Raw genomic sequence first — 27,826 nt, 5'->3', positions numbered from 1 at the left:
CCCCCTTAAACCCACCACAAAAACACAAGAAAAAGAAAACAAAACTGTACACAGAATATGAAAATAAAACATGTAGGACTGTGATGCCCCTGCACTGGCCCAGTCTCAATCCTCACCACTAACACCAGTGAGTGACATGCACATTCGCAGGATGACAAGTACACACACAGTAAAGTGCAATTTGCCTTACGAGTGCACAGAGATCACAGTCAGTCTGGGGCTGTTTTTTCTCTCTCTCCAGATCCCCAATAAGACTCCCCACTGGCACAGCTACAGGGTTAAGATCTCAGCAGAGTGGTCAAGCAAAAACCTCCAACATCCTCTCTGCCCAACCAGTGCTTCGTGCCCCTGCTCAATTAGCTGACACATGCACACAGTGATTTAGTTTATATACAAATATACAGACACTCCTGGGGAAGGCTGGCATGGGTTTACTAGCTATGCTAATAGCAGAACAGAAACAAAATGACCACAGCTGAGGAACGAAAATACAACTCCAAATTTAATGAAACAAGGTAGAAAGTAAGCGCTTTCGCGATCTCGCACTGATCGCTTCTTCAGACTCCGTTACAAAACATGCAAGGTCACCATATTTAAACCTAATTAAGACCAATCACAAGTAACAATAAAAATCGTCTGATTAACTTTTAAAGTAGCACACTGAATTCTCCACAGGAGAATGCTTTATGAAAAAATATTTGATAAAAACAATTAAAATATAATTTAATAATGAGTACATATGATTCCATGAACACATAGGTCTCTGCTCCTAAAAATAATAATAAATAAATTCAGTGTTTAAGTGGTCTAGCCTTCAGAAAAGGTTCAAGTGACACTGCACTGTTTAACTAATTCTCATAAAATTGTCCCTTAATGACATTTTTATTGACATGTCTTGGATGCATACTAGTTTTGTGCAGGACATTATTCTTCCTACTTGGTTTCCTAAAAAGACTGGTAGCTATATCCATTTGTGAGGTTCTCTATAATCTAACGTCTAAAAAATCAATTGAATCTTTCGCATACTGAAATGTAAGTCTAAGGAATTCAGTGGTTACATGTAGATAATCGATGAATATGAGAATCAGTCGCCTACATAACACCAAAGAGGGCTTAGACAATGCAGTCTCCATGTTGAAAAGAGAATTTAGTGAAAGAAGTTACAGTGAAAAAAAGATATAGATACTAATATCAATTAAATGTATGCAGAATGTAATTTGAAAGGCAGACCTTTTTTCTCTGAGAGCAGAAGTAATATATGTATTGAACAGATTGATGTGGAGCGCAAGATTAGGTTTCCAATCACCTATTCAAGCAATGTAGGAATTTTCTGCAGAATCTTTGAAAAAAAATGGGGCATACTAAAATCTGTAAATGAACTAGATGGTAGACCACAATATTCCTTTAGGAATAAGAAGTCACTAAAAAGGCATCTATGCTATAAACCAAGTTTCAGCAGGAACAAGATCACCTCCCAGAGGAAAGTGACTTTTCCATGCAGGAACTGCATGGCATGTAACCTTATCTATCCTAATTCTGTCTTTAGACATCCAATACAAGACTTTAACATATAGGTGAATTTCTAGGCTGATTGCAGGACACAGCACTTAGTTTATTTTTACTTTTGCAAAGACTGCTATGTATTCTACGTAGGAAAGATGAATACAAAAGTTTTAAGGAACGTACATTAGAACACCTAAGGGATACAGCAAACGTAAAAGAGACCAATGCCCTGGCAAGACATGTGCAGGAAGTAGGTACACAACATACCTTTAGTTTTATGGCACTAGAAGTTTTAGAAGAAAATGTTAGAGGTGGTGACATGAAGAAGAGAGTGGAGATAGCTGAACAGAAATGGATTTTACTATTACAAGCTGAAAAACCACCTGGGTTAAACAGTGCAGTGTCACTTAAACCTTTTCTGAAGGCTAGACCACTTAAACACTGAATTTATTTATTACTTTTAGGAGTAGAGACCTCTGTGTTCATGGACTCATATGTACTCATTATTAAATTATATTTTGTTTTTATCAAATGTTTTTTCATAAAGCATTCTCCTATGGAGAATTCAGTGTGTTACTTTAAAAGTTAATCAGACTATTTTTATTGTTACTTGTGATTGGTCTTAATTAGGTTTAAATATGGTGACCTCACCTGTTTTGTAACAGAGTCTGAAGAAGCGATCAGTGTGAGATCGCAAAAGCACTTACTTTCTACCTTGTTTCATTAAATTTGGAGTTCTATTTTCATTCCTCAGCTGTGGTTATTTTGTTTCTGTTCTGCTATTAGTTGCTCTGAGGTGAAAACTGAGTGTTAATCCAGCTCTAGGACATTTTTCACTCTTCAAGTGTTACTAGCTATGCTCCCTTCTGCCCAGACTATAAAGTAGTAAGCCCTGCCACCAACCACCCTGACTTATCAGCTACTTTAAGGCCCTTCCCAAAGGGGTGACCAATTCTACTGTGTAATGTTACCAGTATCCAGTGCGACAACACTTTTAAAGCTATTTAGGAGTGGTCTATACAGTGTCACCAAATACATATGCAAGTACTCTCAGAGCTTAAATCTCTCTAAACAAACCAGCCACAATTAAAAGGTTTAAATATATATTTAATAATAAAGAATAACAGAACAAGACAATACTTAATAACTTGGCACAGTGACAGAGTTCAGACTCACAGGAAATACTTTAAACAACATTGTAGGACAGCCTCACAAATACAGAACTAGACTGATCTTACTACATTCCTATCTCCAAGAGAAACTATGTTCTAAATAACTTGCTTACAGAGCCAGACAAATACAAATGTTGAATGGATGTTTTCAGATCCAAGACAAGATACAAAATGCAGACTTTCTCTGAGAGATTGTTCTTAAATTAATAATACACATTACTAGCATTGTCGCCTCATAGTAAGATGCTGTCCAGTTAGATTCTCAGCTAGAGCGTCTTCTGCGTGGAGACATGTGTGAATGGGCGTACCTTCGTTGAAGGTTGTGCATCAGGCCTGGCAAGCTGGTAAACAATTTCAACTTATTTTCTTAGAGTTTTTGCAAGTTAACTCTGTATGTTCCAGCTTCCATCAAAACAATTTGCATAGGCATATACATTTCTGTTCTTTTCGAGTAAGGTACACTGTGGTTACATTCTTGAAGCTCAGTATATAACATACAGCTTTCTTAAATTTGTAATACAAGCATACAAACCATATTACTATTCATCAATAACAGAATTATTTACAAAATTCCAGCTAGCTGGGCTGGCTGCCTTCACAATTCTCCCCCTACGAAAACTCAAGCTAGTTTTTCAAGTAACCCTTGAGAAACACTGCTTGAAAGGGTTGAGCCTGTCTGGGAATATCTTACCCCATTCCCTGTCCTGAGAGCCCATCGGCACTGGTATTGCTAACACCACTGCAATGCTGCATTGTTATATCATATGTTTGCAACCCTAGGCTCCACCCTAGAAACATGGCATTTTTCTGGCTGGCTCTATGTAGCCATGTTAGGGGATTGTGGTCTAAATACAGTGAATTTCCTTCCATACAGATAAGGCTGAAGTTTCTGTATTGCCCACACTATGGCTAGACATTCCCTTTCTACAGCTGCATAGCATTCCTCCCTGGGTTGGAGCCTATGAATGAGATAAACCACTGGGTGCTTTTCTCCCGCTGAAGAAATCTGGCTAAGTACAGCCCCACCCCATGATTTGAAGCATCCACCTAAACAAATTCTTTGCTTAATCTGGACTGGCTAACACAGGGGGTTCTCCCAAAGCTCCTTTAACCTTCGGGAATGCCTACTCACATGCTGGGGTTCACACTACCTTATCTCGCCTGTTTTTCCTTTTCGGGTCTGTGAGGGGGGCAGCTATGGTACTATAACTAGGGACAAACTTTCTGTAGTACCCTACTGTCCCTAAGAATGCCCTCACCTGCTTTTTGGTAACAGATGCAGGCCATGCCTGAATGGCTTCCACTCTGGCAGGTTCTGGCCTGATCTTACCACTCCCCACTGTATGTCCCAGGTAGGAGACCTCTGCCATACCCACCTGACATTTGCTGGGCTTAATGGTCAACCATGCCCTCTGCAATCTGCCCAACACCTACATGACATGCTGAAGGTGCTCCTGCCAGGAATGACTGTAGATGGCAATATCATCTAGATAAGCAAGGGCACAATCTCCTGCTTGGATACAATCTACCAGCCTCTGGAAAGTTGCCAGGGAATTTTTCATCCCAAAGAGCATCTCTGTGAACTCATACAAGCGAAAATGAGTCACAAAGGTTGACCTCTCTCTAGCACTAGGAATCAAGGGCACCTGCCAGTAACCCTTGGTAAGATCAATGGTGGTAAGATAATTACTCCATGCCTAGGACAGATGAAGCCCTAGAGCAGATGGGTGGGGCTAAGCATCTGACTGTGTGTGACTAATTTTCTGTAGTCCACACAGAACCTGATGTTGCCATCCTTTGGTACAAGCACCACTGGGGAGGCACAGGGACTGCTGGATTCTTGAATTACTCCTAGTTGCAACACTTCCTGCATCTCCTCCCTCAGGCACCCTATAAGGGGCCTGCCTAATAGGCCTTTGGGGTCTTGTACCCACATGGTGCTGCACCAGGTGGGTGCACCCTGGTTTCCCAGTGAACATGTTTCCCAACTCCTCTAACACTGCTCAGACTTCTCGAACATGGGTAGGAAATATCTGCTGGGACACTGCTACCCCCTCCACTGAGGTGCCAGTCTGAGCCTCACTGAGATGATCAGTCACCAGATGTCCAGCAGACTCCTCTTGCAATCCACTGCAAATACTCAGCACAAGAGCCTCTCTATCATGGTAAGGTTTCAATATGTTAACATGGTACAATTTGTGCCCCTGCCTAGCAGTTTTACCATGTACTTAGCATCACTGATTTTCCTTACCACCTTGTAGGGTCCATCCCAAGCTGCTTGCAGCTTGTAGCTTGTTGTGTCTGACAGGAATAAAAAACATTACCTGATGCCCTACAGTATATTCTCTAGCTCAAGCATTCCTGTCATGCCAGATCTTTTTCTGCTGTTGGGCTTCTGCCAGGTTCTCCTGAGCCAACCCTACGAGTACTCTGAGCCTTGTCCTGGGGTTTAGGACATATGCCACAACAGACTCCTTTTGGGATTCACACTCACCCTCCCACTCATCTCAAATTAAATCTAGAGATCCCCTCACCCTATGTCCATACAACTCCTCAAAGGGTGAAAAAGCCTGTGGATTCCTGGGGAACCTCTCTGCAAGTAAACAGATGGGGCAAATATTTGTCCCAATCCCTCTTAAAATGATCTACAAATGCCTGTAGCATGGACCTGAGTCTAGAGTTCAACCTCGCAACAAGACCATTAGTCTGGGGATGGTAGGGGTGGGTCTTTTAGGTGCTTCAGCCCACAGTACTTCCACAGACAAGCCAGCAGGCCTGACACGAAATTGGTACCTCTGTCAGTCAGTATTTCTTTTGGGAAACCTACCCTGCTGAAAATCTCCAACAAAGCATTTGCCACCTTTTCTGCCTCAATGGAGGACATAGCCACTGCTTCAGTATCTGGTAGCATAATCTACTACCACTAGGATATACTTTTTCCCTGTGGAACTTGAGGTACTCAGAGACCCCACAATATCCATAGCTACCTTCTGAAATGGCTCCTCTATCACAGGCAAAGGCATCATAGGTAGGTACTAGGCTATTGGCCCTGGGGCCTATACAAGCCCAGCCAAAACGGTACCCTGGCTTTTGCCACCCAAGAAAATTATTTTCCTGTGCCACTGTCTAGCAGAGCCACAGAGGTGATCCCCGGGGTGAATTTCCTATTTCCCAAAGGAGCTTTCACCTCGTCTCCTGTCTTGCCTACCTTTTGGAACTGCTCACCTGGAAATCCCAGGCCAATAAAAGTTCTGCATAATACATTGCTTGGTATATTTTATGCCTATATAATCTGCAAAGGGAATATCATGGGCTATAGCTAGAAGTTGAAAAGACAAATATGCAGGAAAAAGGCACCTCAAATACCCAGCAGTTACCAGTTACTTTTCTTTTTATTAAAGAGCTGAATAGCTGACGACTGACGAGTGTTTAGGTGCCTTTGTCTTGCATATTTGTCTTTTCAACAGTTTGTGGTGTTGGTTTGCTCATGTACCTATGGCTAGAAGTGCCAGATGGTATTCTCTCACACTCTAGCCCTCCCTCAGGGGTCTACTCTCTCTGCAAAAAAACCCTTTCTCATAGTATACAGATTCCCCTTTCCCTTGGAAATCACGTGCCTCACTAGCTACCTGAGCCTGTCTCAACACTCTCTTTGTATAACCCGACCCAGCTCCCCTTCCACAGGAAGTCTGCTACCCTCCGACAGCGATGGCTCACTGTTAGCCTGGATACTACTACTCACCACCTCTGCCCTTGCAGTCACTCTGTCCAAGGGAACATCAGTACCAACAAGCAGCTGTGGCTCACCTTCAGTCTCACTGCTACCGGGTAGCTCCCTCCCTGAAGTAATCATCGCAACAGTCCTGGCTGCAAGTGTGTAGTCTGTCTGTGTCTGCCCCAGGCTACTAGACCCACATGCTCGTCTCCAAGCCTGACTGCATGTAACTGCATGAGCACATGGTACTGCATTATCAAAATCATTCCCTATCAGGACATCTGCAGGATGGTAGTTTGGTACCCTTGTTGTCTCAAGACAACCTATTGTTGGCATTTTGTCATTCCCACATACTGGCTCTCCAACGTTTTGTTCCCCACCTTGCCTCTGTGGACATTTATATGCTACATGGCCCCATTAGTTGCATTTAATCCTGGATGTGCACCTCAACTAGTGGCTTCCCTTGCTACTGGCAGATACTGTTGGGGCAGTCTGGGCTGCCCACCATGGGTTTCCTCTGACCCATGAGCAGCACTGGGTGTCCCTTTCCTGTGCAGGGATGCCCTGCTTGCAAGGTATAGGTCTTCTTCCCCAACTCAACTACAGTAAGGCATTGTCTATCAGCTAACCAGATTCTCATGTCCTCAGGCAAAGTGCTAAGGGCTTGTTCCCTCACCAAAAGGTCACCCAGCCCTTCAAAAGTGGTGACCTGACATCCACTCACCCAAAGTGCTTAGTTCAGCAACATAGTCACACACACACTTTCATCTGCCTTGAATCAATGCTCATGAAATTTTTCCTAGAAGCTTCAGGTGTTAACTTAAAACATTGCTAAACAGCTTTTTTACAACATTATAACTTAAGCAGTCGTTATCAGACAGTTTGTAAAGAACAGTTACAGCTTTACCATGGAGTAAGGGGGGTCAGGAACCACACCCAGAGCCCTTAGTAAACATCATACTGTTTACATGCCCTCTCAAACATATGAATGAAAAGTACAGTTTTGTACCTACCATAAATGTAGATGTTCGAAGATCCACATTGCTGCAGTCCTTACATATGTCAAGGCGCTTAAAACTGACATCAGGGCGTCAGGGTACCGGCGTCATTTCCTCAGTCTTTTCTTGCCCCAGATGTCAGAAGGCCTAACAAGAAGGCCACAGCCAAAACCAGCAAAACTAACCAACCACCCGTGCACTAACCATATTTACAATATGTACAACACAAACCACACCACCACCTTCAACAACAGGGGAAGGAGGGAGGGTGTGGACTGCAGCAATGTGGATCTTGAACATCTACATTTATGGTAGGTACAAAACTGTACTATGTTCTTCATCTCACATTGCTGCAGTCCTTACATATGGGTAGAATCCCAAAGCAGAGGTAAGGGAGGATGGCCAAACTATAAAGCATTAGGAGCTGCCAAAATGCCCTGTAAAATTGCAGTGGCAAATCCAGCCCTAGATTTAGAGTAAAGTGGAAGGTGGTAATGCTTAGAGAAAGTATGCACTGAACTCCAAGTAGCTGCTTCCAAAATATCTTTAGTAGCCACCCCTTAAAAAGCTGTAGAAGTGGCAGTAGCCCTAGTGGAATGAGGCATAATCCCAGCTGGAATCTCCTTACCATGATGGGAATAACAGAAAGCAATACAAAACCAATCCACTTAGAAATAGTTTGTTTTGAAACAGGTTTGCCCTGAGAACCCAAAGCAAAAGAAACAAACAACTGCTGAGACTGCCTGAACCCTTTAGTTCTGCTCAAATAATATCGCAACTGTCTGTGTATATCCAAAGTGTGCAAAATCCTTTCCCCTTTATTTTGGGGTTTGCATAAAAAGTAGGCAAATGAATAGTTTGGTTTAAAGCCACACTAGAAACCACTTTAGGCATAAAAGAAGGGTTAGTAAGACACCCTATCCTTGTGGAAAATTAAGAAAGGCTCAACTGCCATAAGGGCCTGTAATTCAGAAACCCTTCTACTTAGAGGTAATGGCCAACAAAAAGCAGTCTTCCATGATAAATATTTCAACTCTGCCGATGCTGCAGGCTCAAAAGGTTGTAGAGTGAGTTTCTCCAACACAAAATTGAGATCCCAAGCAAGAGTAGGAGCTCTGGGGTCTTATATTCTTTGCCCCTCTAAGGAATTGCTTAAACAAAGGCTGAGAAAATAATGGTGGGTCACAGTCATAGTGAGCAGAAATTGCTGCAGCATGAACCTTTATAGAGGAGAAGACAAACCTTTGTCCAATAACTCAGTAAGGTATTGAGCGCAACACTTAAATTAGGTTTAGAAACATCAAAGTCCTTTGCTGTACTCCAAAATAAAAATCTCCTCCATTTATCTGCGTAAACTTTCCTTGTACTAGGCCTTCTGGCCTCCAAAATAACATTCAAAACTTGTTGTGGAAGCTGAGACCCTCCAGGGTTTAAAACAGAATATGCCAGGCTGTCAGATGTAGAGAATGAAGTTTGACATTGAGTAAATGACTGTTCTCCTGAGACAGCAGGTGAGGAATCGAAGGCAAAGGCCATGGAGGCTCCTGTACCAGACTTCTCAGTAATGGGTACCAGTGCTGTCGAGGCCAATCTGGAGCTATTAAAATCATGTTTGGCTTGTCCTGTCTGACCTTCAGCAGTACCTTTGGGAGGAGAGGCAGAGGTGGAAAGGCATACAAGTGAAGATTGCTCCAATTGAATGAGAGAGCATCCACTTTCCAAGCTGTGGGATGAAACCTTTTTGTGCAAAACTTTGGCAGCTGGTAATTTAGTGGCGAAGCGAACAGATCTATGTCTGGAGTTCCCCATAACACTGTCAATCAATACATGAGGATCCAATTTCCACTCGTGGGGATCCATAATTTGTCTGCTCAACACATCTGCTAAGGAGTTCTGTGCTCCTGGCAGAAACCTTGCCTGAAGATTTAGCTGTAAACTGAGAGCAGTCTCCCACAAAATCATTGCTTGTCTGCATAGAGGATAAGAATGCGTTCCCCCTTGCTTGTTGATGTACCACATGACAGTTGTGTTGTCTGTTTGAATCAACACCTGCCCTGGAAGAAGTAAATCCTTGAAAGCTATCAATGCAAATTGGACTGCTAACATCTCCTTCAAGTTGATATGTAGATGTTGAAGTCTGGCAGGCCACGTGTCTTGTACCCATTTTCCATTTAGATGAGCTCCCCAAGCTTTGTCTGAGGCATCTGTCGTTAAAATCTGACTCGCCTCCGGCCGGGTCACAGAGAGTCCCTTGTTTAGGTGACATTCCTGAGCCCACCACAAAAATTCCTTTTGAATGCAAGGTATTATCTGAATGACAGCGTCCAAATCTTGGCAGTGCTGTGTCCATACATTCTTGAGATACCACTGTAGCTTCCTCATATGCAGTTTGGCATTGGGAAGTACCAGAATACAAGATGCCATGAACCCCAAGGCTTGAAGGACTGTCTTTGCAGTCAGCCTGGACTGACGAGACAATTGGTGGAAGTAAAGCGAAAGATTCTTTTGTTTGTCCGGGGTCAAAAGGCCATCTGGGATGCTGTATTCAGTCTCACACCCAGAAAGCACATGTCCTGAGAGGGTACTAGACTGGACTTTATTTCGTTCACAGAATACCCCAGGCATCTTAACACTGCCATCACATACTGTAAATGATGAAGAAGTTCGTCCTTTTCTTGGGCCAGAATCAGGCAATCGTCCAAATAAGGATAGATTTGTATTCCTCTTAGCCTGAAGAAAGCTACCACTGGAGCCAGAACCTTCATGAACACTCTGGGCGCAGTAGATAAGCCAAAGGGCAATGCAGAGAACTGATAATGTGAAGTCCCAGCCCGCAGATACTGCCTGCAACTGGGCCTGATAGGAACATGAAGGTAAGCTTCCTTGAGATCCAGAGTCACCATCCAGTGATTTTGCCCAGCAGAGGTAAAAGCTGTTGTAACGTCAACATTTTGAACTTGGGAATGTCCAGATATGTGTTGAGGATAGATAAATCCAAAATTGGTCTCCACGCGTTTCCTTTCTTTGGTACTAGAAACAGGCGAGAATAAATTCCTAGGCCCACTTCTGACAGAGGGACCGGTTGTATGGCCCCTATGTGAAGTAGTAGAGAAATTTGTTTGTGAGCCTCTAGTCTTTGCTGAGGAGGAACGTCCGGCATGCCTTTGAAAGGAGGCAAGGTATGGAAATAAAACTTGTAACCCTGGTGTATGATATCCAATACCCATTTGTCTTGGGTGATCAACATCCAATTTTCCTTGAAAAGTGCTAACCTTCCTCCCAAAGGTGCTGCCAGGCAAGAAGGATCTGGCAGCTGAAAAAGTAGGTCATTGGGCCTGTTTACGAAAGGACTGGCCCCTGCCCTCACCCGAAGATTGTGCAGGTGAACTCCCTGTTCTAGGTCTGAAAGAACTCTGAGCTCTGCCCCTACCACGTCTAGATCTACCCCTAGACTGAGAATCATAAGAAGGATACGTCCACCCCTTAGCAGGCCAATTCCTACTAAACTTGGAGGCTGAACTTTCAAAAATCTTTAACAGCCTGCATAGACTTAGCCTTGTCTTCCATTTTCTTCAAGACTGACTCCACAGGTGAACCAAACAACACATCAGACTGCAAAGGAGCATCCAAAATCCTTGTCTTAACATGGTCAGATAAATTCTGATCCTTCAGCCAGGCGTGCCTCACGAAGAACTGAGCCAGTGGCAGCCACCCTAGGCAGGCCTGCACAGCATCAAAACCACACTGTAATGAATGCTTACCCAGTTCAGAGACATGCACCAAATCTTGTAATTCTTTACACTCAATGCCTTCCAGAGCATCCACCTTAGACTTCAGTTGAGAAAGAAGAAAGTTTTGATATTTCAACATATGAAACTGGCAATTCAAAGCCCTCATAGCTAAGGTAGAAGATGTATAGACCTTCTTTCCCCATCTATCCAAAGCTCTGGCTTCTTTATCCAGAGGAACGGTTTTTACAACAGAGGCCTTGACACCCTTAGGTCCCTGACTAATAGTTTCTGGGTCCGCCCTAGGACTCTTATAAAGATATTTATGAGCCTCAGGCACCCTGTAATACCTATCCGGTTTAACAGGAGCAGGAGGCAGAGAATCAGGATTAAGTGAAGCCTCTGCAAACACATCTTCCACAACATCCAGAACAGGGGTATAGCCAAGGGCCTATGCGGGGGAAACAGAAAAAATTCCCTAAGCCTTTTCCGAGAATCAGAGAAGTCCTGACCTTCCCACTTAAAATGTTCCCTCATAGAATGAAGTGTCTCTGAAAAAGAAAAATCCTCTGGAGGAGAAGCAGAAGGAGTGGAATCATCTGCATCAGAATCAGAATAAGGAGAGTACTCCTGCAAGTCTTCAGCTGAAGACTCTGAAACATCAAGCCTGCTCAAAACTTCCCAACTCTGGCTCCACCCTAGGCCTCTTATCAGGAGGGGCAAAGAACCTCTAATCAGAGTAATCAAATCTTCTGCCATTTTAAGCATGTGCTTCTTAGGCACAGACCCTGCTGAACTAGGAGTGACACCAACAGAAGCTAAAACTGGCCTGCCTCTGGGAGAAGCCTTGGAAACAGAAGGAGAAGGCCTAACCACCCTAGGAAGGGAGGAGTACAGTAACTTGAGAAGCCCCTTCAGCCTGACCTGCCTCCTGAGACCATCTCCTGCAAAATCAAAGTCTCCCCTGAGACTCCAGAGAAGTCTCCGTCGGAACCACGGTTCCACTGAAACCTCTAAAGAACCGGCGTCCGGAACGGACGACTCATCTTACCTGGGTTTAACTGCTTTGTCTTTGCGCTTCTTCGCGAAGCGGGCGCCGGAGAATCCGGCGGCATATTATAATTGCACCGCTTCCCAAAGACCAGCCTAGCACAATCTAACCTTCGCAATAGTGCGTTTATTGAACCTAGCACAAAGCGACACCCAACAACGTCGTGCTCAGGCCCCAAACAAGGAATACACAAAGAATGATAATCCCTATGCGGTATCTGTTTCCCACAAAATACAGTTATTCACTTTTTCTGACATCCGGTAAACACTGAGGCAAGAAAAAAACAAAATATTCTAGCAGGTACTTAGCCAACTTGGATTCGGTCTGAAACTCCAATTTGAAAAATTTCAGAGCGCCGATGACGGCACTTACAACGCTGCTTCTGCATCGGACCATGCGGCAAAAGACTGAGAAATGGCGTCGGTCATGCGCTTTTGTACCCTGGCGTCCTGATGTCAGTTTAAGCCTTGACCGACGTCAGCCTAATACTTTGGTATTCGGGCCGACCGAGGACAGCGGACTACCCATATGTAAGGACTGCAGCAATGTGAGATGAAGAACATCTATCAAAATTATCCTCCTCTGTAAATTGTGGAAGAAATTTGCTGACCTCTGTTGCTTCTGGGATTCAGTTACTCCCTTCCCTATTACCTCCATGACTCTGGCTAAGAGTCAGCATTACCTTTTCATATTGCCTCTGCGGAAAGATTGAGCTGTCCATTCTCTGAGAAGTGTACATCTCTACGCCAGTCTAACTGTCCTCCTGGTTGCTATTCCCTGACACAGCTGTAACTAAAGCTGCAATCATGTCTGCCTTAGTCAGGTTGACATGCACCAGCCCATAAGCCTGGCACATCTCAGCCAACTGGTTCCTTTTCAGCTTGCCATACCCCTCTACTGACATGCTTACCTGCTCTCCCTGACTAACTAAGCTAACAAAAGAAATAAAAACAATTCTGATATGAACTCTGAAGGTTCACTGCATGGCTGATTTAGCATACAAAAACATCTTCGGTGATCACTGTACACAAGCTACAGGAATTCAATATCTACACCATTACAAGCCAAGTAATATGGGATGTGGCTATCTCACCACTATCAACCAATTAAAATGTGATGCGACTATCCCACCACTGCCAAACAATTAATATATGATGCCCCTGCACTGGGCCCAGTAATCAAGGAGCTTCAATCCTCAACACTAACACCAGTGAGGTACGTGCACATTGAAAGGATGAAAGTACACACACAGTAAAGTACAACTTGCCTTAAGAGCACAGAGATCACAAATCAGTCTGGGGCTGGTTTCTCTCTCTCTCTCTCTCTCCAGATCCCAAAGAAGACTCCCTACTGGCACAGCTACAGGGTTAAGATCTCAGCAGAATGGTCAAGCCAAAACCTCAAGCACCCTCTCTGTCCAACCAGTGCTCCGTGTCCCTGCCCAAGTAGCTGACACACACACACTTTGAGATTTGATTTAGATACAAATATACAGACACTCTTGGGGAAGGCTGGCATAGATTTACTAGCTATGCCCCCCTGCACAGACTATAAGGTAGTAAGCACTGCCACCAACCACCCTTACTTATCAACTACTTTAATGTCCTTCCCAAAGGGGAGACCAATTCTACTGTGTAATGTTACCTAAATAGCAAGTGTGACCAAACTTTTAAGGCTATTTTGGAGTGACCTATACAGTGTCACCAAATAAATATGAGAGTACTCTCAGAGCTTAAATATCTCTAAACAAACCAGCCACAATTCAAACGTTTAAATATATTTAATAATAAATAATAAAAGAACAAGACAATACGACACAGTAACAACAGAGTTCAGAATTACTGGAAATACTTTAAAACAACATTGCAGGACAGTCTCTCATAAATACAGAAAACTTCGACTGATCTTACTATATTCCTATCTATCTCTAAGAGAAACTATGTTCTAAATAACTTACAGAGCCAGGCAAATACAAGTGTTGAATGGATGTTTTCTAATCCAAGACAAGATACAAAATGCAGACTTTCTCTGAGAGATTGTTCTTAAATTAATAATACACATTACTGCTGGGTTAGCTGGATGACATCACTATTCGACACCTCTGTGTCAAAAATTTGCCTGGAACTGGAAGTCGTAAAACAGTTAAAAACTTTTACTTTTGAAACCTGTAATTATTTCTGTTTCCAGACAATAGAAAGAACTTCTAGCTGTAGACATCCTGTCTCCTAGCTGAAACTGGGAGACAGCACAGTTGTAAACAATTTGAACTTATTTTCTTAGAGTTTTGCAAGTTAACGCTGTATGTTTCAGCTTCTTAATATCAAAACATACATTTGTATAGGCATATAGTTGATATACATTTCTCTTCTTTTCCAGTAGTGCACTTACATTCTTGAAGCTCAGTACATAACATACAGTTTTCTTAGGATTTGTAAGACAAGCATACAAACCATATTACTATTCACAGACAACATAGAATTATTTACAAAATTTCAGCTAGCTGGGCTGGCAGCCTTCACAAGGATAATAAATAGATGAGAAGAAAATCTCATTTTCCAATAAGTATACTTAGTCTTGTATCATGCATATTTTTATTAAAGAAATACAACTAGTCTTACTAGTTTTTTCTGGAAGGAAATGTGTTTTCCTCAATACTTGGCTAATATAATTCAAAGGCTTTCCGTAAGTTGAAAGGAAAGCAACCATAATGCAGGAATGCAACTTCCTACCTACCTCCTTTGCAGCAAAGAATGTGGCTTGTGTTACAGAGATTTGACGCCAGCTGTTTCTTTGCCACATGATGCAATGAGAAAATACCCGCACAGCTTTTACAGCTTGTAACTGTAATCCCACCACTCGACATGTTTTATGAAGATGCCTACAGCAACTCTGGTACCGCACCAGATGTTCCACCTTTAAAATGAGCCTCCTGTTCATTGCCTGCCAAAAAAGCATGATCGGGTAAAAGATTATAAGTGAAACACAATTGTCAACTTCTCCAAAAGTCCCACATTTAGAGCTTTCAGATTGATTATCTCAGAACTTAAGAAAAAAAAATACATTCTACATACACATTCTAAAGCAAATTCACAGAATAAGACTTTGGAACCCAAGTACCCATATCCTTTACATACAAGGCAATAAAAATGGCATGACCTGCAAACCAAGCGGCTGCCTCTGAACACTTGGCATTTTTGACACTAGTGACTAGTAAATAAACCACTTCTAAACAACTGCAGTAAATTTTCCACACCCCTAAACTTCTTCCCCATAAATGTGGTAAAATGTATTAAAACTGGAATAATCCAAATCTGCAATCCAGAACAGAGGCAGTAGTGATAAGAACCACTAACTACACATCCTTAACATATCTTCACTACGTAAACACCACAAAAATTCAAACAGCCAAATATGAAGATTTTAAAAAAGAAAAAATCAGCCAAGTACGAATGACAAGAAATGTTTTGTTTCATACACACTTCAGTTCAGTTAGTGCTTTCATCTTTCAAATATGCAGTCTGATGAAATCTTGCACATATATGAAAGATGATAAAACACAAAATGAACAAATGTGTTCACTTAATGAAAGAGAGTTCTTCTAGTTCTGTACTTACATTTTTCAAGTTTTTTATTCTCTAAATGCTTTTATTTTTTTAAGAGGCCTTCTTTTGGTTAAGTTAAACATGAGGACTTCCCTGGTAAAAGTAAACTTCACACAAAAAAAACATTTGCATGATGAAAAAAAAGAAGTTATGTACCTACCATAACGTTCCATGTTCGTTGTCTCCTCTCGCCTTCATTCTTGCTGGTTGGGGCTCGGCTCAGACTCGGCCATCTTCTAAAGCTCGAGAGCTGTTTACTAGCTCGAGGCCTCCCCATATCCCATGATGCCTGGCGCTAGATACCCAGATCTCATTTGGTAAGTCTAACTGCAGACTTTAAAAGGAAAGAATCCTATCCTATAATACATAAACCCTACCATACAGACCATCAGGTAGAGAGGAATAGCCAGAGAAGACTCAGCCAGTGAAAAAACATACAGAACTCTTCTCGGTCTACTAGGATAGGGGGATGGAGGGTGGGACCCAAGAAAGAAGGCGAGAGGAGACAACTAACATGGAACGTTATGGTAGGTACACAACTTCTTTATGTTAAGTTGTCTATCTCACCTTCATTCTTGCTGGGTGGGACAGCGTCCCTAGCACCTAAAATCCTGGGTGGCTCATTGGAACAAACTCTTCAGAACAGTAGAACCAAAATCAGCTCTGCCCCTGGAAACCACGTCCAACTTATAATGCGAAATTAAAGTATGAGGGTTGGCCCAGGTGGCCGCTGCACAAATAGATTCCATGGGCAAGCCACAGAAGTGGCTAAAGCTCTGGTGGAGTGACCTTTTGGTTTAACAGGCAATTCTTTATTCCTTAGCCGATAGATAAATGTGATGATAGAAGTCAACCACCTGGATAAGGTTACTTTTGAGATTGTTAGACCTTGTTTACCCTCAGCATAAGAAAGGAAAAGCTGGTCCGATTTTCTGATGTCCTTAGTCCTATGCAAATAAAAGTGCAGTTTCCTGTGAACATATAACTGATGCAACTTCTATTCCACCCTGTTGGAGTGGTTGGGAAAAAACACAGGAAGGTCAATGGACTGATTCAAGTTATTCTCAGAAGAGACCTAGGAAGGAAGGATTAGTGCTGAGAGCAACCCTGTCATTGTGGAACACTAGGTACGGAGGACGGATACAAAAGAGCCTGGAGTTCCGAAACTCTTCTGGCTGAAGTAATCGCTACCAGAAAGAGGGTTTTCCAAGATAAAAACTTCAAAGAACAAGAAGCTGCAGGTTCGAAGGGGGGCAAAATTAGAGAAGCTAGAATCAAATTCAGATCCCACGAAGGTGGAGAATCTCTCACTGGGGGCCTGAGCAGAATGGTCCCTCTGAGAAAAGCTTTGCAAAGCTTATAAGACATTATATTACTTTCCGACAGGCCAATGAGAAAATCTGAAATTGCAGCTAACTGAACTCTAATGGTAGTAGAAGCTGACCCAGCATGAGAGAGTTACGCAAGAAATTCCAACATGTGGTGTACAGGGACTGAAAAGGGGACTATACTCTTACCCTCTGCCCAGGAAGAAAAACGTTTCCACTTACTAGCGTAAGTTTTTCTAGTGGTAGACTTGTGCAATGATAAAATTATTTCATGCACAGAGTGGGAGATATCAGGAAGCATGGCTAAGGTTGAAGTGGAGCAACCAAGCAGTGAGCTGGAGAGATTGTAGTGAATGGTGCAGCCCACCCGATTGATGGATCAGAAGGTCTGGAACTGTGTCCAGAGTCCAAGGCTGCTCGGGAAGATGATGATGCAGGAACGGGAACCATATTTGTCGAGTCCAGTAAGGAGCAATGAGGATCATTTTGCAGCCCAATACGGTAGCTTTCTGTATCAGCTTGGGGATTAGGGGAAGAGGAGAGAATGCATACAGAAGTCCCTGAGGCCAATCATGGACTAGAGCATCTCTGGGGGAATGTCCCGGAAGTGGAAGGAGAGAGAAGAAAGTGCTGCACTTGCTGTTGAAGGGGGTGGCAAAGAGGTCGCAGCAAGGTTGTCCCCATTTGCGGAATATTTGGTCCGTCACTACCTGATTCAGAGACCACTCGTGAGGCATGAGAATTGCTCTGCTCAGCCTGACTGCTATGATGTTGGATCTCCCAGGGATGTGCGTTGGGTCAGAAACCGTTGGGAAGAGATCGCCCTCTGCCAGAGTCTGAGTGCTTCTCAACATAGGGGGTAGGACCTGGTCCCGCCCTGCTTGTTGATGTACCACACGACTGACAAATTGTCCGTTTGAATTGCAATGGTCCCAGTAGGAAGAGAGTCCTGAAGAGCTTGCAACGCTAAAAGCACGGCCCTCATCTCCAAGACGTTTATGTGCAGATGGTACTCTTGAGGTTGCCAGGTGCCCTGGACTGTTCTGCCCCGATAATGCCCCACCCCCACCCGATCAGGGAGGCATCTGTGGTCACCGTAGCAACTGGAGGGGGAAGTACAAATTGTCTGCCCTGGGGCACTGATGTGGAGACCATCCATCACGCAAGGTGCTTTTTGCATGCTTCTGTGATAATAATCATGTGAGACATGGGAAGCTGCTGGAAGGACCATTGGGTGAAAAGAAGCCACTGGAGGATCGTCATGTGAAAACAAGCCAGAGGGACAAGTATGATCTCTGCTGCCATGAGACCCAGTGTTTGGAGGACGAACCTGGCTTGAATTCTCTTGCATCCTAACAAGACCTGCACATGTCGGCAAATGACTAACACCCTGTTTGGTGGGAGGCTGGCTGACCTGTCATTTGTATTTAAATTTGCGCCTATAAAAGGTGACAGACTGACAGGGCGACAATACACATTTTTCTAAATTTATTGTGATACCTAGTCTGGAGCAAGTCTGGATAGTGTAGTCTCTGGCTCGCAGAAGGTGATGCCTGGTGGTAGCAGTGAGGAGCCAGTCGTCTAGATATGGAAACACCTGGAATCCTTGACATCTCAGGTGAGCGGTAACTACTGCCATACATTTGGTGAACACCCTGGGGGCTGTGGTGAGACCAAAGGGCAGAGCTCTGAACTGAATGTCTGGCTCCCAGCCGGAAGCGACGGAATCTTCTGGAGCTCCTGTCCATTTTGATGTGGTAGTACGCATCCTGAAGATCTATGGAGCACATCCAATTGTCCTGACCCAGAAAGGGTAAAATGGACTGTAGCGTGACCATCCGAAACGTTGTTCTTTGTACAGACCTGTTTAGTCTGCTGAGATCCAGAATGGGTCTCCAATCCCCTGTCTTTTTTGGTACTAAAAAGAGCCTTGAGTAAATTCCGGATCCTTGCTGGTCTGCTGGGACTTGCTGGATGGCCCTTTTCTTAGCAGTTTTGAAACTTCTTGAACTGCTTGGAACATCTGGAAGGGACATGTTTGACAACAAGGGAGTGCAAACAAAGGGAATTCTGTAGCCTCCGGATATAACAGACTGTACCCATTTGTCTTGTGTTATGTCTTGTCAAGCTCTTGGGTACAGCAATAATCTTCCCCAGACTGCCTCCAGAGGTGGGCTGCCGGGCAACCCTTCAGGGATGCTGGAAGGACTTGTCGAAGGATTCTCTGCTGCCCTGGTTTTGCGGACCCCCTCTGCCACAAGAGCGGCGTATGTTATTGTTCCCTCCTCTGTCCCTGGATGGGAACTCACCACGTGTGTCCTGCAAGCCTCCCTGGGATTTCCGGAACCACATCTTTTCACTCTTCTGACCCTTGGTATATGGCCTGGAAGGAGTGGAAAAACAGATTCCCACAGCAGAGAGTCTTGCCTTCCTGCTCACACCTGGTAAGGGTGTCCTTCACCTGTGATCCAGAGAGAGAGGAACCATCAAAGGGGATGTTGGTAAAAGACACTCTGAAAGGTTCCGCAAAGTTACAAAGCCGCATCCAAGCGTGCCTCCTTAGGGTGACGCCTGTGCCTGCGGCTATACTCACACCATCGGCTGCATAAGAAATGAGCCTCATGGAGGAGTTCACCACTGAATTAAGAGTCGCCAGCTGGGAGACTGCCTTAGCCTGGGCCCCCTCAGCTGATGGATCTTGGAGGGTATCTCCAAGCTCTTTAAAGAGATTCCTTTGAAGACTGGTAAAGTGGCACAAATAATTCAGAGACTTCATGGAGAAAGTAGCTGAAGAGAACATCCGCTTCCCATACCTGTCCATCGTCCTGGACTCTGTTAAGGGGATGGACAGATGAAGTTTCAGCCGATTCCTTCTTTGTGGCCGCCGCTACCACCATGGCATCAACGGGAACATCTTTGGTCAAAAACCGTTTGTCTTGTGATGCAGTTATGAATTTTGCAGGTCTTCTATTGGTTGGTTCCACTGTGTCTGCAGCTGACCACGCCTTCCGAGCCACCACAGACATGAGTGGGTTGAAAGGCGGAGACACCCAGGAGGTGGAAGATCGGGATCAAAACGCATCCAGGAATACAGACTCATCCTTGGAAGGGCTAAGGGTAGACCAGTTCCCCCTCTGCCTAAGCATCTCAAGGATGTCTGAGAATGAGACATCTTCAAAGGGGGACCTCGGGGACCCTTCCGAATCCTCTAAGTCGGTATCTGATGTGACAGACTCAGGAGAGTCAACATGCTTCCTCTTGCATTTCCTCTTATGAGGCGGCTCCTCTGAATGATCAGGGGAGGCCTCGGAAGAGGAAGATACAACCAAAGGGGTGCCCTGGAACGTTGGTTCCCCATGCTTGGGGTCTGGAAGAGGGGCAGAGGCAGGCGCAGGCACCATAGTGGGAGGAGCCGAAGGGGATGATTGTGGGGCTGACTCGGGGGCCAGCACACTCCTTATGACCTTGAAGGCATCCCTGCTCGGATGCTGAGAAGGCTCCGGTTCTGGACAGAATGGAATCCCTCTCCGCACAGAGGGGGGATAGCTCCGAAGCCGATGTAGGAGCCAAGCTCACCTGCGCCGAAGCTCCGAGGGGGAGAACGGGGCCGGACAAGGGTCCGATGCCACTCGCCCCGTCAGAGCCGACGATGGAGTCTCGGGCACTCAGATCCCTCCAAGGACGGTACCAAGGAAATGATCAGAGCAGACGACAGAACCGAAGGAGAAGGTATCGGTGCCGACAGTTCCACGATTCGAACCCCAACGAACTCCGGCTCCGAACTCAAGGGAGGAGTCTGAGGAGGAATGACTGCAGACAAGGACGGAGTCGAACCCTGTTGAGGGGGGCTGGACAACATTTTTGCTAGGGCCTGTGATTTCAAACCCTGCTGACCACTCTCTCCAAGTCATGATCTGACAATCTCGATGACCGAGAAGAGTGGGAGGACAGATGACTGCGCTCCAATTGGAGCAGGAGAAGACCTCTGAGCCGAGCGTATCGACTCCAGAGAGGTAGACCTAGATCTCTTTCGACTCCCTGCCGGCTCCGAAGTGCGTGTCGGAACCGACTAAGAAGCAGGCACATCGGTACCGGCTGGAACAGAGGCAGTAGTAGCTTCACCTAACGACGGCTCCAAACTGGGAGTCGAAGGTTTAGGTGGCTTGGAGGACTTCACGGGCTGAGCCTTAGCCGGTGACCCCTCGGGTTTAAGCAAACCCTGTAGGATTAACTTATTCCTACGCTCCTGCAGGACTCTTGGACTGAAAGCATGGCAAACTGAACAAGAGTCCTGCAGGTGCACAGTGCCGAGACAATAGACACAAGAAGTGTGACCATCTGTCAAAGACATCTTCTGACAGCATGAATCACACTTCTTGAATCTGGACACCTTGATATCCTTGGACATACCTAAAGAAGGGAATACCAAACACAATACACAACTATAACAATTTGAGTACAATAACTATAACACACACACAAAGTTACCACACCCAAAAACAGTTAAGGATACACACAATAGTCTAACAACAACAAATAGACTAAACTAAGTTAATACTAACTAAGTAAATACTAACTATATATACATATATACATATATATATATATATATATATATATATATATATATATATATATATATATATATATATATATATACATATACACACACATACACATATATACACATATATACATAGATATATATATATATATATATATATATATATATATATATATATATATATATATATATATATTTTATTTTTTAAAGAAAAATAAGTTAGCCTCTAACTTAAACGGCTACTTAAGAAAAGGGTGATGGGGGGAGGGGGAAACTCTCTAACTAAAACGAGTTTTCTGAAGGGAAGGGGAATTCAGGTAAGGAAAAGATATATACTTAAACAAAGATACCCCAAGAAAGATAGTATACTACAATTAACAAATTACACTAAACCTACTATGCCACCTGAAGCATAAATGAAGGAAATACAACTGGAGATCCATCTAGACAAGGTGACTTTGGAAACAGGAAACCCAATCCTGTTTTCTGAAAATGAGACAAACAACTGATCCGATTTTCTAAGATCCTTTGTTCTATGTAAATAGAATCGTAATTGTCTGTGCACATCCAGCTGATGGAATCTAAATTCTGCCTTGTTCGAGAACTATGGAAAGAATACAGGTAGTTCAATGGATTGATTTAGATTACCAACGGAAGCCACTTTTGGTAGAAAAGACGGGTTTGGTCGGAGAGAAACCCTGTGCTTATAAAAAATCAAGTAAGGTGGTCTAACTGATAAGGCTTGAAGCTCCAAGACACGTCTGACTGAAGTGATGGCTACCAAAAATATTGTCTTCCAAGTCAAATATTTTAAATCACAAGTGGCTGCAAGCTCAAAGGGGGGCGACGTGAGACATTGTAGAACAAAATTTAAGTCCCAAGGCATTCTGTTTCAAAAACTGGAGGACGAAGCAGCATAGTGCCCTTCAGGAATGCCTTACAAAGCCTATGTTCATAGGTAGGTACTAGGCCATCGGCCCTAGCCTAGCCAAAACATGTACCCCGGCTTTCGCCACCCAAGAAAATTATTTTCCTGTGCCCCTGTCGAGCAGAGCCACAGAAGTGATCCCCGGGGTGAATTTCCCATTTCCCATCCAATCAAGATTTTTCTTGAAGAGTGCTAATGAGGAGCTCTGTTTGACATAGGTAGTCTGTTCCAGAGTATGGGAAGTCTCTGAGACAGGAATCTATCCCTCCAGCATGTTCTGTTTATTGTGGTGACAAGGTTTAGGTCCCTAGTGCATGTAGCTTGGAGGGATTGGGATTTCTTTAAGTGGAGCATGTCCAACAGCTCTAGGTTTGACATAGCTTTGTATGTTGGGCAGTGATCGCCCCTGAGTAGGCGATATGCGAGGAGTAAAGCTGTAGTTTTTTGAGACTGTCTGCACAGGGCATCTGTTTGAGGCCAGTAATCCTCTTTGTGAGGTATTTCTGTGGTCTTTCCAGTTGTTGTAAATGTCTTGTGAGGGTACATACCAAAGGGGGCGTTGTACTCTATAATGGGTCTAATGAGTGATGAGTAGAGGGGAACAATGACCTCTTTTTTCTGGATGAGAATCCTTTTGTGATGAGATGAGCCATGCAGAAGGATTTTCTGACCACTGTGGCGATGTGATTATCAAAGGAGAGACTACTGTCCACCTGTGTCCCAAGGTCTCTGATCACATTTTCGGCATTATGCCATGAGACTAGGCTCATCAGTGACGTGAAAGGTGGAAATAGCTGCCAACTGGACCTTAATAGTTGTGGCTGCTGATCCCTGGTTGAAAAGCATGGAGAGGAACTCCAGGACTGACTAAATTGGAGCTGTATAAAGGATTAATCTAACTTGCATGCGACCATATGGAAAATCTCTTCCATTTGCTGGAATAGAATTTTCTGGTGGAAGGCTTATGTGAGGAAGACAGAATACGAGCCACTTCCGGCGAAAAATGATGAAGCCTGACTAATGACGGAAGTGGAGGAGCCAGGCTGTCAATCCGAGGGTCTGGAGAGGGATGGAGCTGCCCTGACATACGAGTCAGCAGATCTGGTTGAGGGTCCAGAATCCAGGGGGTGCCCACAAGGTAAGGATGGAGAAAGGGGAACCAAATTTGACTAGGCCAGTGTGGAGCAATCAGAATAATTTTGCTTCCCAAACATTGCGCTTTCTGAATAACCTTTGTCAGCAGAGGAACAGGAGGGAAGGCATACAGTAGACCGGAGGGCTAATCGTGAACTAGAGCATCCCTGGGTGACTCCCCCTGAGGAGGGATAAAGGTGAAGTAGCTGCTGCATTTGGTATTGAGGGGGCTAGCAAATAGGTCGCAGCAAGGCTGACTCCACCTGCGGAAAATCTGCTCCTCAACCTGAATGTTCGGGGACCACTTGTGAGGCATCAGAATAGCTCTGCTCAACCTGTCGGCAATCACACTGGACTTCCCTGGAATGTGCTTTGCTACAAGAAAATGTTGGGAAGCCACTGCCACACTCGCATGGCCTCTCTGCAAAGGGGGTACGACTTGGTTCCTCCCTGTTTGTTTCGATACCATACCACCGACATATTGTCTGAGTGGATAGCAATTGTCCAGAGAGAAGAAAGCTCTGAAGTGCTTGCAACGCTAGTAGCACTGCTCTCATCTCCAGGACATTGATATGCAGATGCATCTTATGTTCCCGCCACGTGCCTTGGACTGTCCTGCCTAGATAATGCCCCACCCCATCCCATCTGGGAGGCATCCGTGGTCACTGTGGCAACCGGAGGGGATGGAACAAAGGGTTTTCCCCGCATTGAGGTTGCTGGTGTGAAGCCACCAGTGAAGATCCTGCTTGCACCTGTCTGTGATTATTATGAGATGAGAAAGCGGAAGATATTGTAGAGACTGCTGGGAGAAGAGTAGCCATTGAAGGAGCCTCATGTGTAGCCTCGCCAGAGGAACCAGCATAACTGCAGCAGCCATCGTCCCTTCCCCATCGAGGGGAGGGAAAAACGGACTCCCACAGCAGACAGAGTTTTTCCCTCTTGCTCGCACATAGTGAGAGTGTCCTTCACCTTGGTTCCAAATAAGGAGGAACCATCAAACAGGGCATTGGTGAACGTTGACTTGAAGGCCTCTGCAAAATTACAAAGGCACATCCAGGAGTGTCTTCTAAGAGCAACTCCCGAACTTGCTGCCCTACCCGCTCCTTCGGCTGCATAAGAGATCAGCCTCATGGAGGAGTTAGCAACAAAGTTGAGGGTAGACATCTGAGCGTTGACCTTCTGAGCCACTGCATCAGAAACGTTACCCTGCAGAGCATCTTGTAAAATGTGATAAGTAATGCAGTGACCGCAGAGTAAAGGCCGCTGAAGAAAACATTAGCTTCTCATACCGGTCCATGGTCCTAGACTCCTTGCTAGGAGGATGGACGGTAGACGAAGTCTCAGCCAGTTCCTTCTTGGTGGCTGCTGCCACAACCATGGCATCTACAGGAACTCCCTTGGATAGAAACTCTTTGTCAGAGGGGGCGGACAAGAATTTGTTGGGTCTCCTGGGGACTGCTTCCACAGAGTCAGGGGTTTCCTACACCCTTCGACAAACCAGATCCAGAAGTTCGAAGGGTGGAGATATCCAGGAAGCGGAGGGCTGAGCCCCAAAGGCCTTCAGGAACACCGACTCCTCCTCGGAGGGAGCTTTAGAGGGCCATTCACCCCTCCGCTTCAAAATTTCTAGGATGTCAGAGAAAGAGACATCCTCAGAGGATGACTTGGGGGACCCCTCCAATTCCTCAAGGTCAGTGTCTGACGTGAGGGACTCATCTTGGGAGTGTGTTTCCTCTTGCACGTTCTTTTTCTGGGTGGCTCCTCAGGCAAAAACACTGAGGGGCCCTCAGAAATATGGTAACCACTCACGGGGGTATCCTGAGGCCTTGGGTCTCCGCTGTCGAAAGACAGAGGACGATCAGAGACCTGCACCGGAGCTGGAGGGGACAGAGTGTCAGTGCCGAATGATGCCGCTGAGGACCTGGCCAGCGCGCTCCACATGGCCTCGAAAGCTGGTCCCCCCGGCTCCGAAGATCGACCAGCCGTGGAAGACCTCTGAGCAGAAGGGACAAGGTCCTAAGCAGGGGTCAGGCTCCCCCGCACCGAAGCACCGAGAGGGAGGCTAGGAGCCGATAAGTGTCCCAAGCATGGAACCATGAGTCCTGGACCCAGCGGACAGAGCCAACGGGGTCGGAGCTGAAGCCGGAGCCGATAAACCAGGATGGGCCAGGAGCCAACCTAGGGACATCAGACGGTGCCGACCACTCTGGTTCCGAAAGCTGAGATTCGATCAAAGTATCGATGCTGGCTGGGTGACAGGCTCCGGAGCCGACTGGGCTGGAGCCGAAAACAATTTTGCCAGTACCGGTGATTGGAGCAGTCTCTGTACTACTCTATCTACATCCACATCTGAAAGAGTCCTGGAGGACCTAGAAGATAAGGAAGGAGATACAGACCTCCTCTCCGAGGGAGACCTGCGAGGAGGAGAGACAGGCTCCAAACTAGCATCTCTGCAATCGGCTCTGAAGGACTTTGAGCCGAAGCAGATTCCGTCAATACACTAACTTCCTGCGGCTCCAAAGACAGTGGAGCCGAGGATGCCACAGTAGATTTTACTATTTTCTCCGGAAGCTCCGAGGATACAGATGGAGCCGGAGAACGCTTTTTAGCCTTGGAAGTTTTGCTCTTAAGGGAGAGGACTTGAAGCTAGAAGCCCTTCCCAAATCCTCCTCAAAGAAGGGTTTCAAAAGTCCTTTCAAAATTAGTTTGTTCTTCCTCTCCTGAAGAACACGCAGGCTAAATGCATGGCAAAATGTACAAGATTCCTGGAGGTGAATAGACCCCAGACAATAAACACAGAGTGCCCATCAGTGATTGACATCTTATAACCACATTTAGTACATTTCTTAAAGCCCGAGAGCTTATGCTCTTTCGTATCCTTAGACATAGTGAAGGAAAAAACCTTCAACCGTTAATATAGAAGCCACAAGCATGGGAAATAAGAAAAAAACAACAGACCGTCACAAAAGACCTCTAACTTAAGCTGTCTCAACACGAACACAGGGAAAGGACTAGGTCCTCTAACTTAAATGGCCCTAGCCCGAGGGATGGGTACCTACTAACAAGTAACACAGAAGAAGGGGCAGACTAGGTCCTCTAACTGAAACGGGCCTAGCCCATAGGGGAAACTAGCGGGACACCACAAAAGACAATACTACGAGAAAAAAGGTACACCAGATTATAAAACTAGTACACACACACAACACCCAGCTATGTAGCTTTTTTGAAGCAAGAATATCTCAATAAAGACAAAAGTTATACTTAGCCACAGCCAAGAGCGAGACCACGTCTAAGCTATACGAGCGGCAAACAAGTTCTGGGAAAAGGGAGCAGTGCAGCATGGGATACATTCTTAGCCCAGCCAATTGAAAGACTTCCAGCTAGAGTACGGCCGAGTCGGAGCCAAGGTTTGGCTCCGAACCCACAGGTAAGAATATAGGCGAGATTGGACTACATAATATCAAAAGTTTCCAAATGTCAGCTACAAAAACAATTCTTCTTTCACACATTAATGTCAAACAAATCCAGTTAAAGCTACCAACATTACTTATTTTAATGTACATGAGACAAGAAGCCAACAAAAAGTTAAATTAATCCTGGCATGCATAGATTATGAATTGAAAAAAAAAAAAAAACATACCCAAGTCCTATTGCTACCTTCTCAGTTTCCATAGCCTTAAAAATGTTGCAGAAGTATAGCCAAATATTCAATACCTATATATGAAAATCTTATATTCAACATTTGTAATTTAAACATTGTTTGTAATAGGACAATAAATGGTTACTGTGTTTTTCTCAATGAATCACAGAATTAAAAGTTGGGGTACTTAGACAATACTATGGAACTTTTTAATGTCTCAATTAAAACGTTCAGTATACATTCCAATAATACTAATTACTGCAAATATCAATGCTACATTACAGAATGCAAGAGGCAAACATGATGTTAAAACTATACATGCTGCATGCTCCAACATAAAGCAAGGCAACCTGAAGCACATCTGACAAGAACAATGACTCAATATGACTAACAGTCTTTCGTATCAAATTAAACATCTAACAGTATGCAAGAGAAATGCATATACTTATCAGTAATGCTCTAC

General features: G+C 44.6%; 1 protein-coding gene across 1 annotated transcript in view; it reads right to left on the bottom strand.

The window, feature by feature from the left end:
* Window positions 1-27,826, bottom strand: part of MTIF2 (mitochondrial translational initiation factor 2) — a gene marked incomplete in the record, with an annotated part of 1,010,271 nt that overhangs the window by 942,495 nt on the left and 39,950 nt on the right. The window contains 1 exon segment of the mRNA XM_044055171.1: window positions 14,901-15,107. Within this exon segment, the coding sequence (XP_043911106.1) occupies window positions 14,901-15,104 (204 nt within the window).

The sequence above is a fragment of the Protopterus annectens genome, chromosome 1.part2 (assembly GCF_019279795.1).
Source record: "Protopterus annectens isolate FY-2018-M chromosome 1.part2, PAN1.0, whole genome shotgun sequence".
Classification (NCBI taxonomy): domain Eukaryota; kingdom Metazoa; phylum Chordata; order Ceratodontiformes; family Protopteridae; genus Protopterus; species Protopterus annectens.
This window is presented reverse-complemented; position numbering and strand designations above follow the sequence as displayed.